Source organism: Tympanuchus pallidicinctus, unplaced genomic scaffold, assembly GCF_026119805.1.
Source record: "Tympanuchus pallidicinctus isolate F22 unplaced genomic scaffold, pur_lepc_1.0 scaffold1, whole genome shotgun sequence".
Lineage (NCBI taxonomy): Eukaryota > Metazoa > Chordata > Aves > Galliformes > Phasianidae > Tympanuchus > Tympanuchus pallidicinctus.
The window spans coordinates 44196608-44215474 of record NW_026294618.1 but is presented as its reverse complement, the minus strand read 5'-3'; the positions used below and the strand labels follow the sequence as shown (position 1 = coordinate 44215474).

The 18867-nt window shown below is 38.1% G+C and overlaps 1 protein-coding gene across 1 annotated transcript in view; it reads right to left on the bottom strand.

Moving 5' to 3' along the window:
- SLC16A10 (solute carrier family 16 member 10) overlaps nucleotides 1–18867 on the bottom strand; it is a 62674-nt gene that overhangs the window by 15847 nt on the left and 27960 nt on the right. The window contains exons 2-3 of the mRNA XM_052678691.1: nucleotides 10994–11138; nucleotides 7746–8181 (exon numbers count right to left, since the gene is read on the bottom strand). Of these exons, the coding sequence (XP_052534651.1) occupies nucleotides 7746–8181; nucleotides 10994–11138 (581 nt within the window). The remainder of the gene's footprint in view (nucleotides 1–7745; nucleotides 8182–10993; nucleotides 11139–18867) is intronic.

Here is an 18867-nt window from a genome sequence, read left to right as displayed (position 1 = left end):
ATAAACAAGGCCTTTCACAAACAGAATGCATAGAAGCAAAAACAGTTTTTGAAGTACATAGCAAGAATTCTGAACAAGTTTTTAGGAAAACTAAGTACAGAGGATCTCACAAGAGCTTGGCTTTTCGTTTCTGAGTTGATTGCACAAGATGTCTTTTACTGACAAGTGTAGTCCACATATGAGCACTACATTGAATTTGCACAACAGATCCCTTCATGGCAAAGCAAAGCACAGCACTGCTACAGAGCTGAGAAACAGCAAGCCAAAATAGCTGTCTGGTGAAGAGCAGAGCTGAAGGTATCATGCCGATTCATTTGAGAAGGCAGTCCCAGCAAAAAATAGTTGACTCACAGAAACCCAAGGATCTTATCCTACAGAGAGGAAGAATGAAGAGAAACCAAATATGCTTTGCAACAAAAGCCTGCATCATCTCTGAACCACGTCAGCAAGTCCTCCTGTTGATTATGTTGTGTTTTTGAGGTGAAAAAAAAAACAAACAACACCTTATTGCAGAAGAACAAGAACAAAGTGGATGTTCCAGCAAAACTTAGTACGTACAGACCAGACATCACTATCTTTGTACAAGGACATTATACATGTCCATAACAATTAGATCCAGTAACTTCAACGTAACAAACAGAGATAATCTGGAGGCAGACTAGGCCACAAAGAGAAGATAACTGAGACTATTGGAGCCATGTGAATTTGTGATGAAGCCTAGAAGGTGAATAAGTTTGTTTATATGCATAAACAAGTACTTCACAGAGATTTCAACTATTTCCATGACCTCTCCAGAATAAAAAACCTGGTCTTCATCACTATGGTGTAAATTTTGAACTCATATTAGCTTCCTCTGAAAAGCAGATTGCCTAAATTATTATTTTTTTTTTTAATGTTTTCTGTTATATCCATAGCTTTAAAGCTTCCATACACTGCAGAAATACTATGGCCTTTCTCTCTGACTATAGTCAGATCATAGAAAATATGATTGCAGTAGGCCCAGAGATTGTCTAAGAGAACAGATTCTTGGAAGATAAAGGCAGTTTATGTTTTGGGGTTACTGCCAGTGAGTTTCTTCTCCCAGTGAACTGCTCACTAGCACCATTGCCCTGCATGTCAGGAGGAGTTCCTTCGCAGAGGCTTTCCAAGGTCTTCCTGAACTTCGAGAAAACTGAAACAAATCCAGAAAAAAATACCTGTCCATTGAACAGGCCAATTCTCAGCAATTCACTGCACTGGAAGTATAGCCTGGCATGTGGCAAAACAGGCATGTGGCAAAAGGTACATTTTTGATGTTGCGTTTTGATCTGCAAGCCTGAACACAACCTAGAACTCAGTGAGATAACTATATACTTGCAAATGTGGAAACTCAAGTGCCCACTATTAGTCTTCACTGCATCAAGGGAAAACGTGCGAATACCAAGGGTTTAAAAATCCCACCAAGCTCCTCAATCAGGCCTCTAAATACTTCATCACTAATTATTTTTTGTTAAGAAGATCCCAAATTATCCACGTACCTCAAAGACCTAGGTTATAATCCTTGAAGCCATCAATAAATGACAAGGATCCTGTTCTGCCAATGTACTGACTACATTCTAAGGAACATGTGGAAGCGTAATGGAAACGTGGAATCCTGAAAGTTAAGACAGAAGAGCCAATCTCTTCGCTACAGGCTGCAGATGAACAGGTCTCCCCAAACTTTCTGAGAAGGGAACAATTTCTTATTTCCCAGGAAACTTCCTACTGTAAATGGTGTCACTGGAAGGACAGCTGAAAGACCACAGGGAAGTAATGCCCTGAAAATAAGTGACATCCAGATGAAAGAGAGGCCAAAGTGACTATGCATCCTGGCTGGGTAATGCTCACTGAAGTCCTCAAAATGGGCTAAGCAGTCTCCATAAGACAACATGGCAAGTCACAGTCTGTCACAGCTGTTTTGAACTGAGCAGAGCAGCAGATTCAAGAATGCAGTCTTTCAAGAATGTCTATCGTCACTGGCACTTTTTCCCAGCCATTCCTGAGGTCTATAAAAAGAAAAGGCTGAATTGACTCTCTTTGTGCAACGTATGCATCAATCTCCTCTGTTGTTTTTGTTTGAAATGCAGTATTCCTTGTTTTCATATAAAAAAAAGTATAGTAACGGGAAACATGCGCTACAGTATGTATTTATTTCATGATGAAAAACAGGGTCTCTGTTTTTACAGTGATTACAGCCATACAAATTGTTCACTAGTGGCTGCCAGGCCTATTTAGACACTACCCCTTCACTCCATTGTTGCATGGTTTCCCCACAAATCTGAAAAGCAGTTTATCAGCAGAGAAAGTGAATGTCATCTTCCAGTAACATGGGGTGCTGGCAGAACACAAGTCTGTACCTAACAACAGCGCTGCGGCTGCAGTTTCTTTTTTTCAGAACACCTTTCAGCTGGCCAGCTGCTTTGAAGCCTCACATTTTTATTTTGTGGTGGGTTTTCTTTTCCAATACAGTTGATGAAAATCTGAGAGCAGAATCCAAATTGCTGCTTTGTTTCTCAGTGGCAGTTTCTAGAAACTGAAGCAATACCTACCTAAGTTCTAGGAACCAGGTCTGCACTCTCGTTTGCATGTTCTTTGAAGGTTAGCTGAACCAATTCCTGGTATGTACAAATTCATAAAAGAAAAAAAATCTGCAGTATCTATCTACTGAAGGGAATCAATCCAGTATTTAAATCTGCCTCTCAAAACAGATTCTCCTAGGGAATATGTTGGAAAAAAACAGCCAGGTACACATATTTTAGTTCTTAAACATAAAGCACACAGATACATGCATTCCACATAGCTGCTGCTAACCAGAAGTCTTTACATATGCAAGTATGTACCCACCACGGAATACAAATGTGGATAAGCATCAAAATATAAAGTCAGATTTACAACCTTGAATTAAGAAACAGGAAACAAAGCAGGGTGAGAAATACTGAGAGCTCTGTTTCCTGAGCTATTCTGAAATATTATGAGTACAGACAGTGTTACAGTAGCATTCACATTCAGAATGCAGTTCTGCATCCAACCATATAATCATATTTAACCCATCAGCCTAATTTTCAGACAGACTTGGCCATTCTTTAGGAGTACACATTTCCTTTATTAATAAAAGGTCTGGGACTTCAAAAGGTAATTCAATCAATATGCATTTTTATTGTTGCCTACAATCCTTTCTTTGCTTTGTTGCTTTATCTTTGTTGTTGTTGTTGTACAACAAGTAATAAACTTGCACTACTTTCTTGAATTATTTAATTATTCAATTTATTTTTTCATTCTACATTTGAAACTCAGGGCTGAAGGCATTGAAAAAAGGCGACCTACCATTACCAACAAGAGGCACTCAATAAAAGTAACTGCTACACAGAACTACGTTTTGTTTTGAAATGGAGGTGATGGGGATACTGTGGACATCTCAAGACAAATTACTGCGAGACTGAAACATTGCACAGAAAGAGTTAAGATGGTATTCTCAGTGCTATCAGTGTTCCTCACACTGGCTGACTTATTGCTGTCAAAACACAACACAGTATTCAGCCACATTTTTTGTAAACGTGTCACAACTGATACATAAGTAAATTCATACTGAATTGAACCTACCTTATAAGAGATTATAAACAGCACCCATTAAGTAGCATTTCTTTCCACTCTGCTGAACAATGTACAAAAAGCAAGAGCATTGCTTTTAAACTACCTACCATATTATATTGAACTTTAAAAAGAGTCAATCCAACAAGCTCCTCAGTATCAACAGTGTACGACAAGGAGATACTTTTCAAAAAACCTGAGAGAACAGCACTGAAATACATTATATTAGCCTAGGATTCCTGAAAAACAAAAATCTTTTATTTCTTAGGAGAACAAGCGTGGTACAAGGAGTGGCAGAGCAACTAGGTGCGTTTTCTTTCAGTTATACTTAATACTCAGATGTACAGAATCATTTCCTTGAACGAGATAGTTTGCATTAAAATAACTTGGAAAGAAGCTTTTACATTAATCTGAGAGATTTCTATTGTGGACACAATTTAAAACGGAATGGGCTAAACTAGAATTGCGCTGAATAACTGCTGAATTACTGTTAAGAATGAATTTAAAACTGAGAAGCATCATAGCCGTGTGGTTTAGTAATCCCATGAACTATCAACTTCCTAATCAACAATCCTAATCAACAACTATAAGAATTCTCCCAGCCCAATTCCTTTAATTATATGGAATAGGACATCCACTAACAGAATCTGGCACAAATAAGCTGAATTTTTAAAAGCTCTCATTTTTTTCCACTCCTGAAAAGGCCAAAAGCCAACATGCTGCCTGTTTCAAAATTCAGCAGATGGCTGTCAGTCAGGTACTGGTAAATCCATACCAGCTAGCACAATATAGAACTTGCTCATTTGCTCAGTTTTAGTTAGAGCCTAGCTCTTGGGCAAGTTCTTTTCCCTGGTTTTAACAGACATTTACTCTACCAAGCAAATACAGAGAAGCTAATTAAAATTATGAAAACCTGTCTATTTCTCTTATTCCAAAACCTGAAATAAACTTGCATTTGTTTTTTCACTACAAGCCTCACAACTTGCATCCTCCATCCCAGTGTGCTTCAGGAAACACAGAAAAAGCAGACATCAGGTTTGGCCTCAGCAGCAATCAAAAAACTTGTCTGTGAAGATCAAGCTCTCTGTAGTGCCAAGGCAGCAGACAGCAGCCAAGAAGTGCCTACAGCACACCAAGTCTGCTAAATCCAGGTCCCATGGCTCAGCTGGTGGCACAATTGGCAGGGACCGTGCCTGCTTTGCCATGTGGTCAAGGGCTCCATCACATTGACAGAAGTGCTGCTCAGGGAAGGAAAAATGAGACTTGACACGTATGGAAACCAGGGCTTAAGGGCACTGAGGCAGGAGGAGGGAAGAAACAGGCCAGGCATCCCAGACAAGCTGTATTAATGGAAGCCTGGGAGAACTACCAGATGCAGAAACTGGCTCAAGAAGTTCCAGTTGGTGTTTTGAGATTCACAGAAATGAAGCTGAAATTCTGATAGGAAGCACACAGGTAGAGAAGATGGCTAGGCATAGCTTTCAAGTCAGGAAAAAAGGAGACCCTGTTGCTACTTTTACACAACTTCACCTCTGAATCTTTCCCAGAGCACCACATGTAGATTTGTCTTCCTAAGGCACTTGCAACTAGCTGCCTAGCAGGCTGGATTTTGCTGGCCACTCTCAATAGCAAAAAGTTTTATCATATTAAGTTGTTGGTTGTTCAAATGGCAAATCCTTTTTCCACTATTGCATAAAATTTAAAAATACACAGTAAACAATGTGACAATAGTAATTTTCATTTCCTAAAGTTGAATAAAGTAAGCGGTGATTCTGTAGATGGACTAACCAAAAGTTACTTTTTCTTAGCCTTCAACTTATCTGGTGCACTTGGAAGTCTATAAAATACATTTTTATCAAAAGTGTACAAAATAGGCTTAAAAACCAATCCATAAATATCTAATGGATTTAAAGCTTTTGTGTTGAAAGGCAGAATTCATGCTGTTCCCTCACAGGGACATTTTCCAGTACTCACATTCAGATTTTCAAAATACAGATCCACAGAGACTGAGGTTTCAGGGAGTTCTCCAGGAATACAGCAACAGTCAGCAGGTCAGGCTGATGGTTGGACTTTATGATCTTGAAGGTGCTTTCCAACCCAGATAATTCCACAGTTCTATACATCATTGCTCGTCAGCAAATACTTCACTTAATCATACTTTCATAAAAATAAATTCCTCTTTCAAGAGTCCAGTTTAAAAAAAAATACCTTTTGAAATTGAGTCATAGGTAAAAGTATATGCTTGGTTCTAACAGCTGACCTAAATTCTTGAGTGAGTTCATGTAGAGTTACAGAAATGATGTTTTAGCAGTGAGAACACTCCCATTCTTTAAATCTCAAGCAGCATGTTTACTGACAACTATATCACCACGTTTACCACATCAGCGATTTCAACTTCTTAATTCTGTCACAAACATTACATTAAAAACAGCCTCCATCAAATTGTTTCATACACTGGAGCTAAATTTTGCAACCAGAATTTCTGCCAATCTGATACGGGGGAAAAATAATAACCAACACTTCTACTTGTACGGTCTTGTTTTTCAATTCTCTAGAAACACGAACAGCTGTATCTAATACCTACTAGCATTCTTGACTGCATTAGGCAAAGTACTGCCAGGAGGCCAAGAGAAGTGATCCTTTCCCTCCAGAGAGGCTGCACCTGGAGCACTGTGTCCATTTCTGGACTCTCCATTAGAAGAGAGATCTGGACATAACGGAGACAGTCCAGTGGAGGGCTGGCAGGATGCTGAAAGGACTGGAGGACTTCTCCTACGATGACAGGCTGAGAGAGCTGGGTCTGCTCAGCCTGGAAGGGGCTCAGAGGGACCTCATCAACATCTATAAATACCTGAAGGGAGGATGCGAAGCGGACAAAACCGGGCTCTTTTCAGTGATGCCCAATGTCAGGACAAAGGGCCATGCACACTAGCTAGAGCATAGGAGCTTCTGTCTGAACACCAGGAAGAACTTCTGTGCTGGTGACAGGGCACTGGCCCAGGCTGCCTGGAGAGGCTGTGGAGTCTCCTCCTTAGAGATCTTCAAAGGCCACCTGGATGTGGGCCTGGGCACCCTGCTGTGGATGTCACTGCTTGAGCAGAGGTTGGACCAGATGGACCCTTCACACCTCAGCCATGCTGTAATTCTGTAATGCTTGCTTTACAACACATCCCTTTGAGCATTTTAAATCAGAACATTTCTATACAGAATTGACAAAAAAATACAAGTTGTCACAACAGACAAGTCATCTATAGGAATTAAACTATTTCAAAGAACTATTCATTGTTTTATTGAATAAGATCTACATATCATTAAAAACTAAGTCAAACTACTACCCATAAATAAAAGTCAGTTTATACCTTTTCAAATGTCTTTTTTTAACAGTTAAACATTTTTAAACCTTTCTATAGAAGTCAAAATTGAGAACAAGGAACTAAAAATTTAAATGGCTTCCACTACTAGTTTTGATTAGAGCCCTGGAATCTCTTTTTCACAGACAGCACCAGAATTAATTTCATGTTTCTCCCTGGTTTTGTTTCAGCTGGGTGGAATTATATTCTTCAGAGTATCTGGTATGATATTATGGCTTTGTTGTAGGAGAGAAATACTGTTGATAACACAGCAATGTTTATATAGCTGCCACTAAGCAGTGTTACACAGAGCCAAGGCCATTTACAGTGAAGGTCCCAAGGAGCTGGGAGCAAAGAGAATAAGGACAGCTGACTTAAACTTGCCAAAGAGATATTCCATAGCACATGCAGAAGGAGTTTTAAAGGGGATGGAAGTTCATTGCTCTCTTCCGCTGTTTGAGGGACTAGCTGGGCACTGCTTGGTGGGTAGTGAGCAACTGCTTATGCATCACTTCCTACATACATTCATATATATACAGACATAACTATTATGCTTTTCATTTTCACTTAGTAAATAATTTTACCTCATACTCTGAGTTCTACTTTTTATTTTTTTTCCCAATTCCCTCCCCCATCACACTGGGAATGTGGGCAGTAAGCAAAACAGAACATGCCCCAAAACTACTTTGACTTAAATACTGCTTCCTATGAAGGATTGCTTTCTTAGTCCATTATACAAAATGGAATGACTGCGCACATCATATGAAGAAAAAAAAAAAGTGCACTTACCAAGTGAACATAAGGCACAAAGTATCCAAAAAGTGCAGCAGGAATCCCCAAAGCCCAGATTCGATAACTCATGACTTTGAAAACGGAGAAATTGAAAACCTTTTTTTCAGGAGGAAATCTGAACTTGCCCTTCTTTTCTCCTTCGTCTTTGGTGTTGGAAACAAGAGGTTTGTACGTAAAGCCAGCCAGAAACAGAATAAACATGAGGATGCACAGGACCCGTAATGTGTTGAACAGGCCAACAGAATCAATCAGAACTCTCAAGAGGAAGGGCAGAGACACAGTGAACAAGCTGCTTCCTGCAGTCACGATGCCATTTACCAGTCCAAGGCGTTTCTTGAAATAGTGCCCAAGAATGACCAAAGATGGCTGGTAAGCAAATGAGCAGCCACAGGCAAATAATATTCCATAGGTGAAGTACAGAGGTTCAATGGTGCTGTATTAAAAATAAAAAATAGGAAAAAAAATTGTAAAACAATGCATGCTCACATTCAGATACCACACAGAAGTGTTTTTCCAATTAATTGACATATTTTCAGAAATGAGTTAAGAGTTTGTATGTGGTTGCTCCAAAAGTAGTGTGTCCTGTTTGGAATTTCCATGGAAACTACAAGTGCAAAGAGATAACAACACTGTTTGATAGAGCAAATTCTCAGCTACAAAACACTCTTTGTCAACATAGTCACGACCATTAGCCAATTTATATGGATGAGCTGATTGAGACTCTTCATTTTGTGGTGTGATGGCTGTGCATGGCTGTCTGGAACGTGGCTTGTCCTTCACATTGCTCTCGCCACGGCTGAAATGCTTCACCCACAGCCTCACTGTGCTCAATCCACTGTTTGGTCTCCATCAACATTCAGCAAACATTGATGAATGTCAACGGGTGCCATTTTTTCCATGTGGATGAATTCAGTGACACATCTTTATTTCATACACACTTCTTCTATGTCGGACACCATATTATCAGACTGCCCTTCTGCTGCCATCACACGATAAAAAAATGTAATAGAATATTGGTGGGAAGGTTCAATTTTACTGCCACAACCCAAACATCCACCTCTGATGTTGTGGACCAATATAATAAAATAGGAGGCATTACTTTCAGAGCAGCCCTCATGCTACCAGTGTAAATGCTTTCTGTAGTGGTTTTCAGCATAGGATGCCATCTGCCAATATTCCTCTACACCAGAGTATGACAATGCACTCTGCAAGTTTCCCATGCTATTTTAGAAATTCTTAGAACATAGTATTTGATTCACAGGTCTCACACCAGGAACTGAGAATTTACATGTTACCGTGCAAAAGAATGCATTTGCAATATTACTGTTTCTTTCTGCATTAAACTATCAATTTAAAAAATTGATTATATTTAAATTAGCCAAAAGAAACAACTAATTACTTCAGTCAATGGAAAAATATCAAAGAAACTAAAATCAGAATGTATGAGAGAAAGAACATAATGCAGTAAGGACACAGAACTTTTTCTTCCTTCTGTGGATCCAAACACTTTGCAGTATGACACATATTGAAAAATATTTCTCCTGCATTACAAATAATCTTACGTCTCAGCTTCCTAAGAGATAAAACTTGTATTACATATGGGAACAAGCAGTAAATCATATTTACATTCATCTGCTGTATGAAATATTACTGTTAAAACACTTCTATATCTGAACTATACTCCCTCAATTAACTGATAATATCAACATAAGTCATTTGATAGTGTGAGTAACATAATGAAATACTAAGAATGCACATTAACTTGGAATGTATTTTAACAAGAATTCATCTCTCATCCCAAGCTCACGACTGCTCCTCTAAAACAAAATTCTAAAAAAGCTACATCTTTAAAGCCTGTAAAAATTTTTGTTTGCACCTTCTGTGGTGTTTTTCCAGTGGAAATCAAAGAAATACGGAAGGATGGCAGCATTTTCTTCAAAAGAAAGAAATACCTTTCCTTTTAATTTACAATAATGAAGTTCTTGTAGTATTTAGCAGTTACCACAAGACTGTGCTACATGGGGATGAAGAAGAACTTTTTCCAATATGTATTCTTTTAGTTTTCACCTCAAATGTGATGGCAATCCTCTGGAAACATACCAGGCAGAAGGTTTTGTTTTGTTTGCTTTAAATAAAATGTATTAATCTAAATCTTTACACTTAGATTAACTAAAAACAAAAATATATTTAAAAAAATGGAAACTTGTTTACGTAACAAGACAGTTTCCTTTTCCCATGAATATTATTTATTCCCAGAATAAATAAAAACACTAGCCTCAGCACCTAAATCAAGGCTATTTTCCTATAAACTTGTTACATGTTTTCACATCAGGGGACATACACCCGAAGTAGGGGTGTTAGTTCAAGATAGCACCATGCAGCACTGATATCCATCCATGCAGATAACAGACAGCTCACACATGTCTGGTTCAGAGCACAGGCACAGAAAACAACTTTCACAAGCCTGTTGACATTGATAGAAAGTGTAGAAATAGAAATTGGTATTTCTACATAGAAAACTCTTCTGAATTCTGCTCTATGCTCTGCTAAGGATAGAAAAGGCAGACTGAGAACTAGAAATAAATGGAGCTTATTTTCCTGCTATTTCTTACCCTATCTTTACTAACTGGTTTCTGCAGATGACTAAAATCAGAGAGTAAGTTTACTGTTTCCTCATCTTCTATTGTGCATGCCACTCAAACTTCTTGGGATTTGTTCTGCAAAAAGTATAGAAAATGAAGTATAACCTGGAGGGAAGACAAACACTCCACTACTGTTGAAGTATATTCAATAGAGACTTCCTCACAGTAAGCCCTAAGGATCCATCATTACACCAATGTTTTTGCTATCTTAACATTTGGCAGCTAGACTGGTAAGAACAGAAGGAAACTTTGAATTTGACTGGAACACCAACACCTCCCTGGAGGTTACCTCATCGTTTTGCTACTGATAAGCTTATACAAACTGGCTCCTCATAAATAGGATGTGCTGTTATGAGGTTACATTACATCTTACAAATAATTTTTGAATTTGAAAGCACCGCTTTTGATTATTCATGGTAGTCATGGCTAGAAAAACAGCAATAGAACAATGTCTTCAGCTATAAGATAAAGTAACATTACTTATTCCTTCGTATTCAGTTAAGATAAAGTAACATTACTTATTCCTTCGTATTCAGTTGATGGGAGGATCAGCATAAAACTGATAGAAGTACTTCGAATGTAATTTAAAAAGATTGTTTTTACCTTACAAAAGAACTTGACAGGAGTCCAACAAAACCTAATGCAGCTCCAGTAACAGCAACTTTTCGGCAACCGAACAGGTCTGTGAATATGCTGACTATTGGAGAGCAGAAGAAGACCATTCCCATAGACAGTGAGCTCACCCATGCTGCAGAACAGAAAAAGACAGCACATTTTAGAAGATTGCACGATTTAAGCTTTCAGCAACTACCTGTTCTAATTGAGCACCACATCATGCCTATGGCTATGTGTTTAAATATCTTTACCTAACACAGTACAAATGAAAGCCCTGACCAATTCACATGATCAAGTAATTTAGATTTCATCAGCTCCAAGAATACAACTGACTTTAGTCGTAAAAAAATAAATAAATGAAATATTTTTAAACACATTTACTCCACCAGGGACTAAGCTAGAATTCACACTAATGACCAGGCCATTAACGACAACTTGTAGATACAGATAATTCCACATTCTTTCTGAAATTTATGAGCACATTTCACTTGATATACTTTTATACTTTTTTTCAACCTTAAACGGCTAAGTTTGCTGAAAAGTTTAACAAATGTTTTATTTAATTGCACAGATCTAGATCAAGCTGGAGCTTTATAAACATTGCTTAACCTATAGTTCTTTGTTTATCAGTGAGTCTTTAGATAATTAAGACTTAATTCAGGTAAGTATACTAAAGTTAAACACTTCTGTGGCTGAATAACAAACTACAGTATCTTCAAGTACATTAGGTGTAAGACTGATTAATTTTAAATTAAAAATCAACTTTCTTTTTCACTTTGTGCAGATATTCAAAAGGCATCATTTACCAGCTATCATGTAGTCATTCTTTCAAACACACATTAGTGATGTATCAACCAAGAGTTCTCCCAGGTCATAAAGGTAAGATATTTAGAGACATAAATAAGTCTGTTATATCTCTTCAGGAAAAAAAAATTGGCCTACTGGCTAATGAAAAAAAGCTGCTGAGGCAAGACACATAAAAAGATATTGTAACTTGTTTCTGAATTGTATGGAAGATAAAAGAGCTCTTTCCATCTGGAATAGGTTTGAATTCCTGTAACTGGGATTTTACTTAGATTATCTTTGCTAGTGACAGTTAGATAAACAATGGTGATTTGGTGACAAAGGCAAATAACATTATCTGAAAAAATAAAACGCAACCAACAGACCTAAGGAGGAATATTTGGAAGCGGATACACCGATATCATGCTTTAGAAGCAGTTGCTGAAGTGCCTATAAGACATGGTCTGGGCACTGCGAAGACCCCACGTGCTAGGCACTGAAATAAACAGAGTGAAACAAACAAGCAAACAAAAGTACTGTTTCTTCAAAAGCATTTAGAACGTAAACGAAAGAAAAAGAACAGCTGGTTAGAGACAAACAGGAATGAGAATATATGACATAGAACCTTCCTTTTAGGAAAAACAGTGATTTCGATGAACTGCGACCTGTTTTGAACAGTTTGTTGTTTATTGAGAATGTGAAAAACACCACGGAGTTTCAAGGAACGATCTGTAGAAGAACGAGGTACTTTTCATGGGTAGCTGCTGCATTTGCTGATTAGCCCAGACTCCAAAGCCCTGTCAACCCTGCACTCTGTGACATTAAGTTTCAGGGCTGTGCAAAGGAAGAGCGGGCAACACTGAGTGAAACAAGGCCCCCAAGACACTGAAAGGAAAGGACACTGGAAGAGTTTAACTTGTATAAGGGCACGGACCACATTGCTTCATAGCCCCGTGTAAGAGCGCAGCAGTTCTAATTTCCAATCAGCACAGGCTGTGTGATTCATGCAGCATTCTCCTTGGTTTAAGCAAATAGTTTGCAGGACTTTTACAGGCCTTCAAAGATAATAAAACTGGAATATAAAAGCCTTAGGTGAAAACATTCAGCTCCAATGACATTCAGTTAACTTGCTGACTTCGATTTTCGTGTGTCCTAATGAAAGAAATATGCCTCTTATCACTTGTTTCTTTTCTTATTACAGCAATGACAAGCTAAGCCTAAAATAGGAGAAAGGTTCCACAGATCTCCCACATAATGTGGGGTCAAAAAGGAAGGGAACAGCCTTATCTGGGGCATTTCACAAACAGTGCTGTGACAGAAGTCCAGAAGTGGCAGTCCACGCTCTACCACTTCCCTACCTAAAGCAAACTGGAGCACTTTAACTTACAGCTCCTGTGAGATTCTTGGATCCCACAGAAAAGGAACTTGCACAGATTCTTTTGGCATGCCTGGTATAAACACCCTTATTATGACTTAACAAAAAGAATGGTCTTTAAGTTAACTTCACACGTGTGCATAATTCAAGGAAATTTGTCTTTATCCTTTGTGAAGAAGCTGAGCACACACACAAAAAAGAAAGCAGAACAGCACATGTGAACCTGATTTCCTGAAGGCAAGCATGCCTTGCTGCAGTAACGTGATCCTACGAAGAAGTTGATGGATATAAAATACATAAAATATAAAATACAATCAGAGTGCTTTTCAATTCTTTGTTCTAAAAAGCTTCTCTTATATTTCTTTCACTTCTTCCTCTCTGTATGCAGAAGGAAAAATTAATTGCATTTGGCATTTTAAAATGCAAATTATAACGACTGTACCAAACAACTCATATGAAAAATCCAAATGCAGCTTGCCAGGATTGCACAAGTCCTCTAGAGCACCTATTACACATTGATTAAAACACTTTTCTTCCAGGCCACTGGCTGCTTTCCTACTCACATGCTGGCTATATTCCAGAGCTGTTATTTCAGACACTAATATAACAACTAACCTCTGTATTTGTGTTGATACTCATACACAAAACATTTTGGCTGCCATAGAAAAAGAGCTATTCCTACTGAAAGCAATTAAACTTTCCTTGGGCACTGGAGCTTCAGGACTTACTTCTCAAAACACGTCATTGCAAAACAGCCAGTTTCTGAGCTTCTCTAGAAGTTACTCCTCAAATTAAAAATATCAGACCAGAGAGTCTGTGGGAGCACCCATACAGAAGAGTTCCTGAGCCACTGAAACACAGTATGCTATTCAAAAAAAAAGCAACATTTACTGTAACTAAAATCGTGCTGAAATAAGAATCTCCGCTATGTCCTTTTCTTATCAGTTCACTACAAATGGAAATAATGCAGCTGTAAGCAGAGAATGTTTGTACACTGTTTCTCTGTCCAAGAGTCTGCAGCTATAAAACCACAGCACACACTCCACAAATATGCTGCTGTTTTATTGCTTTAAAAAATGATTATGATTTAAATAGCACGACTTTCGTCTTCAGCAATAAATGTAAGTAGCCATTATCTGTCAGCAAAAATTGTCCCCATTGTCACAGCTGGATTGCATAATATACATTTATACCCCAAGCTGTCAAATGCTTTAGTTCATTCTGCAGACAGAAACACTAGGACTTACAAGACAATGGAAAAGAAAGCATTTTAGCATTTCACACTGAAATGCTTCTACGGTACACAAATTTAAAGGCTACCCCTCTATAGCATTCCTGTTTACTTCTTTTTTCTTTTTTCTTTTTTTTTTTCTTCTGAGCATTACACTGAAAGTTATCAGTTTTATCCTCACCAAAGCCTTTCAAGTGGCTGGCTTAATACAGCACTAACACCCTTCATTCTCTGATGAACTTAAAGATTTTTTTTTTTTTAAAGTATCCTCCCCTGGGAATTTTTGAGGCAGGAACAAAAAGCCATTGTTTGGAAGACAGAAGGCAAACCAAGAGAATATTTAAGTTGAGGAGTCAATATCAACTCCAAAAATATTTTGTCTGCCCACATTAAAAATCAGATGTGTTTGTGTAGCTCACGTAGCAAATCAAGATAGAAGTCGGGCTCACTGAATAGCTTGCAGAACAATGTGTTTGGAATTGCCCATGCTAAGACAAAGCAGAGATCTTGATAAACAAGAGTAACTTGTCTACACCGAATGCCACAGCAGATTCTCTTAACATAATTCTATAGCTAGGCTGGTGAAATTTGCAGGACAGATGGGCCAGCCATTGCCTACACCTCTGCTCACTATCAGACCTCCTTCCTAAAAATCCATTCTCTCACCCCCTTGTGCAACCAGTACAACACTTCAGGCTGTACTGCACTAGAGCTTGCAATGCCTAGAGTGATGCTGGATAATAAAGCGCTGTGTTTTAACTCATGAAGAACAGAAAGTGCAGAATCAGGGACAACCTGCTTTAGTTAGCCTCTATGTTTATGAAATGAAAACAATACTTCTCTCATACTAACAAAAATATGTGAAATTATTGTTTCAAGTAATCTAGAGAGCAGATTTCTAAGACAAAATACTTTGAAGCGTTCAAATGAAATAAGCAATATGGGACAAGTGATGTGGACAGCAGATGTTTAATAGTTTTCATTGTTACCGAAAATGCTTATGTGGAAAAGTCTACTATAATAAAATTACAATACAGAGTTAATACAACTGCTTAAATAATGGCACTTAGTAATTTCTGAATGCGTGACTTTAACATTATCTAGGAGTTCTCCTTTTGTACAGCAAAAAACACTGCAAGAAAAGAGAAGGACAACATTTACTAGATAAAAACTTCATGCTTTCATTTGGTTATTAGTTATGACTTATGCAAGAACAGTGCAGAATGTAGGTACTCTCCCAGCCTCAAACCAGTAACAGCTGTGGAGATTTCCTGAATCATAATTTTTGTTTTAAAAGAAGTTAACCTCTATCTTTTTCAGTATATCCTGGTCACTCTCATTTCTTTCCCTCCCAGAACAATTCCATATTCTCAGCACCCATAACACCTTACAGCAAACTGCTCTGTAATTCCACTCTGGGCTGTATGATCTCCAGTTCTACTGTCCAGTTACCTACAAAGGCAATACCATTCAGCAAAGCGTACAAATGGCTTCCACAAGATTGTTTTTTTACTTTAGAAAGGAAATTTGGGAAACCTGGGTGCCTGTTCAAAGTAATTTCTGGAGATGATTAGCTCTCCAGCTCTTATTCATGATTCCTTGCCTGTATCATCACATTTACACAGCATTTCTTTTAAGAACAAAAGAACTGCAGTACTGTGTAGACCAGCATCCTGTTCTGGCCATCACAAAACACTGAGCCAAAGAACACCTGAAAGAGGGCTAGCATTCTGCAGGACCCTGCCTATGTACTCCCAACATTCAGAAATAAGCAGCTTAGAAACCTCCAATGCAGAATGTTTCATCTTCAAGACCAAGAAATTCTATCAATACTACTTTGGCTTCACTGCATTTGGCTGTTATCAGCTACAGAACACACTCAAGCACCAGTGCCCATAGATGATGATAAGAAAAAAATCCCCTTTGTTTTTGATACCACTCAGATTCCTCTGCTATAAGAAACATGAACTGATCATCCCTGCATAATTTCTTCTTGCAACCCTTTACTAGAGATATTCACAAGTCTCTTTTCTGAATAAAGCACTTTTATGGACTTTCGTCTTTGCACAGAAGCTCCGTACTTTTCCCATTCCTCATCCCTCTTCACACTGAGGCTTCTAATTGTATTATTTTTTCTGAGATAAGAGTAGTTAGAACATCATACAGTATTTAATACGGAGCAAACAATACATTTCTGCCCTAACTGGTTTTAGTTTAATTCTCTATCTCCTCATTATCCTTACTTTAGGAAAAAAACAAACAATGCTGTATCACTATATCAAGTGCCACTGAGTAAAAGTGCTTATAAAATATATATGATTCAAAGAAGAAAAAAAAAAAGTAAAAAATCCCACAATAAATCTTACTCCTCCACTAGTGATTAACAACTGAGACAGAACCCACAAGGGTTTTCAGCATGCATTTGGATTATATTTCCTCCAGTAAGAAGTGATTTGCACATACGTACACAGAATTTAATCAGCAGTAACACAACAACTCAGCAAGTCTAAGAGGGCTACCAACATGCTCATACACAATGATAAGCCACAGCTTTGGATCTGTTGTTCAGCCTGCAGATGAGAAGACCAGCAGCTCAAAAGAAATCTAATTACTGGCTTCAGATATCCAACAGATGATCACTACAGAATCAATGGTGAAAAGCAATAGGACAATGAACAACTGAGACAAACAATAATAAACATCACTCAAATTATATGTTACAAAGTGGTTTTTTCCTCAGTGAAGGAAGTAAAAGGAAGACTGAAATTTTTACTCTTGGATATGTTGAAAATCAGGCTGGACAAGGTCCTGTGAATAATCTTATCTTTACTTAGAAGTTCAACATACTTTTGAAATGTGCAGTTTTGAGTGTGTGGGGGGGGAGGGAGTGCTAGACCACATAGCTAGTCTCTTCCAACTCAAGTTATTCCATGATACTGAAACTCACAGAGGAACATTCTAACAGTTTTAGACCGTTGCTTATTGGGAAAATAGGTGGTGAAGCCCATATTGACAAGTGCCAATAGCTTTCTTCAGAAAAAAAATATAACTTAGGTTAGAAATGCTAGCCCAACCATCAATTCCTCGTTTGTGGAACTTAAGAACATGTAAAGACTCCTTCAGGTAAGAAAAAGAAAACTGGACTAAGCTGTAAGATGCTGTACACACACACCCTTCCAAAAAAATTGGAAGGAGTTGACGGTGTCCTGGATTTTTAAGCGAAAGAGATCTTTATATGTAGATCTCATCAGACCTATTAACAGTATAGATGTTTAGAACTACAGATCTCCCCCCATACTGACGCAGTTTTTCCATTGGAACTCTTTTCTTCCTATTAGCAGAGGCAGAGTGCTACCTTTCACCTAAGACACTCCAGATACATCCTCTTTCATGCATTTTCTACTCCCTTTTTCTTCCAAGGAAAAAAAAAATAGTAATTTCTAAAACAGATGGGAATTAATAGTTCAACAGAATCATTAGAACCAGCAAGTGCCACAACAGCATCCCATGTCCAGAGCCCCTGTAGGTCAGCTTCCTAGAAGTTGCCAGCCCTATTTTTATCCAACCTGTCACTAGCCAAAGACATCAGATGACCTGTGCTGCATTCCTTGCTCACACACGCCTGTGAAAATTGACTGCTCACTAACTTCTCATGAATTCTGAGGAACTTCACTAGATTATCCTCATGTGCCTATGATAAGGGGCACAGAGGGGAGAACAGAATTTCCAGATAGTTACCCCATTATTGAGCAATCTGTAGATCGCAGAACTGTATGTGAGTAGAAAAAGGAGAGTATTTTGAAATGTGTGCAGTATTGTGACATAGACATATGACATCTAGAATTCATCCTGTCATAAAGTGTACTGCTTGTTCTACTCAAAAATATTGCCGATCCCTTTAGTGCAAGTATGCATTTAAGGCCTAAAAATAAACTTATGACATAATGCTGCCACAGGAAGTGTCCTAACTTGGGTTACATTGCAGATGTCTGAGGTAGCTCTCCCTTAAAGAAATACTATAGAATAAAAATGAATACTGCTTTAAATGAAAATTCCAAAATGGGGCAAAAAAAAATTAGTGCAAGGAAACAACAAATCTTTTGGAAACCAAAGATGTCTTGAACAGGCTTTAAGAATCACAATGATCTATAAAGGATTCTAATCAGAAACACACACATAGAGATCATGCTTAATACGTAAACATGTATGAATCAGAGACTAGTGGAAACCTCTCACAGCAATACAAGGCATTGTTTTTTTCTCCACTCTTCCTTTTCCTTGTCCTTGGGGAATAAGTTAATTATTCAGTGACCTTTTTACTGAAAGATCCAAGGAATTACAATGAGTCAGAAACCAAGAACTATACATGACCCATTGGATCCCAATTAATAGATCTCTGCACAGATACACTGTTTCCATTAGCAAACTGTATGCTATCACAACACTCAGTCATTAACAGACAATCTGAATCAG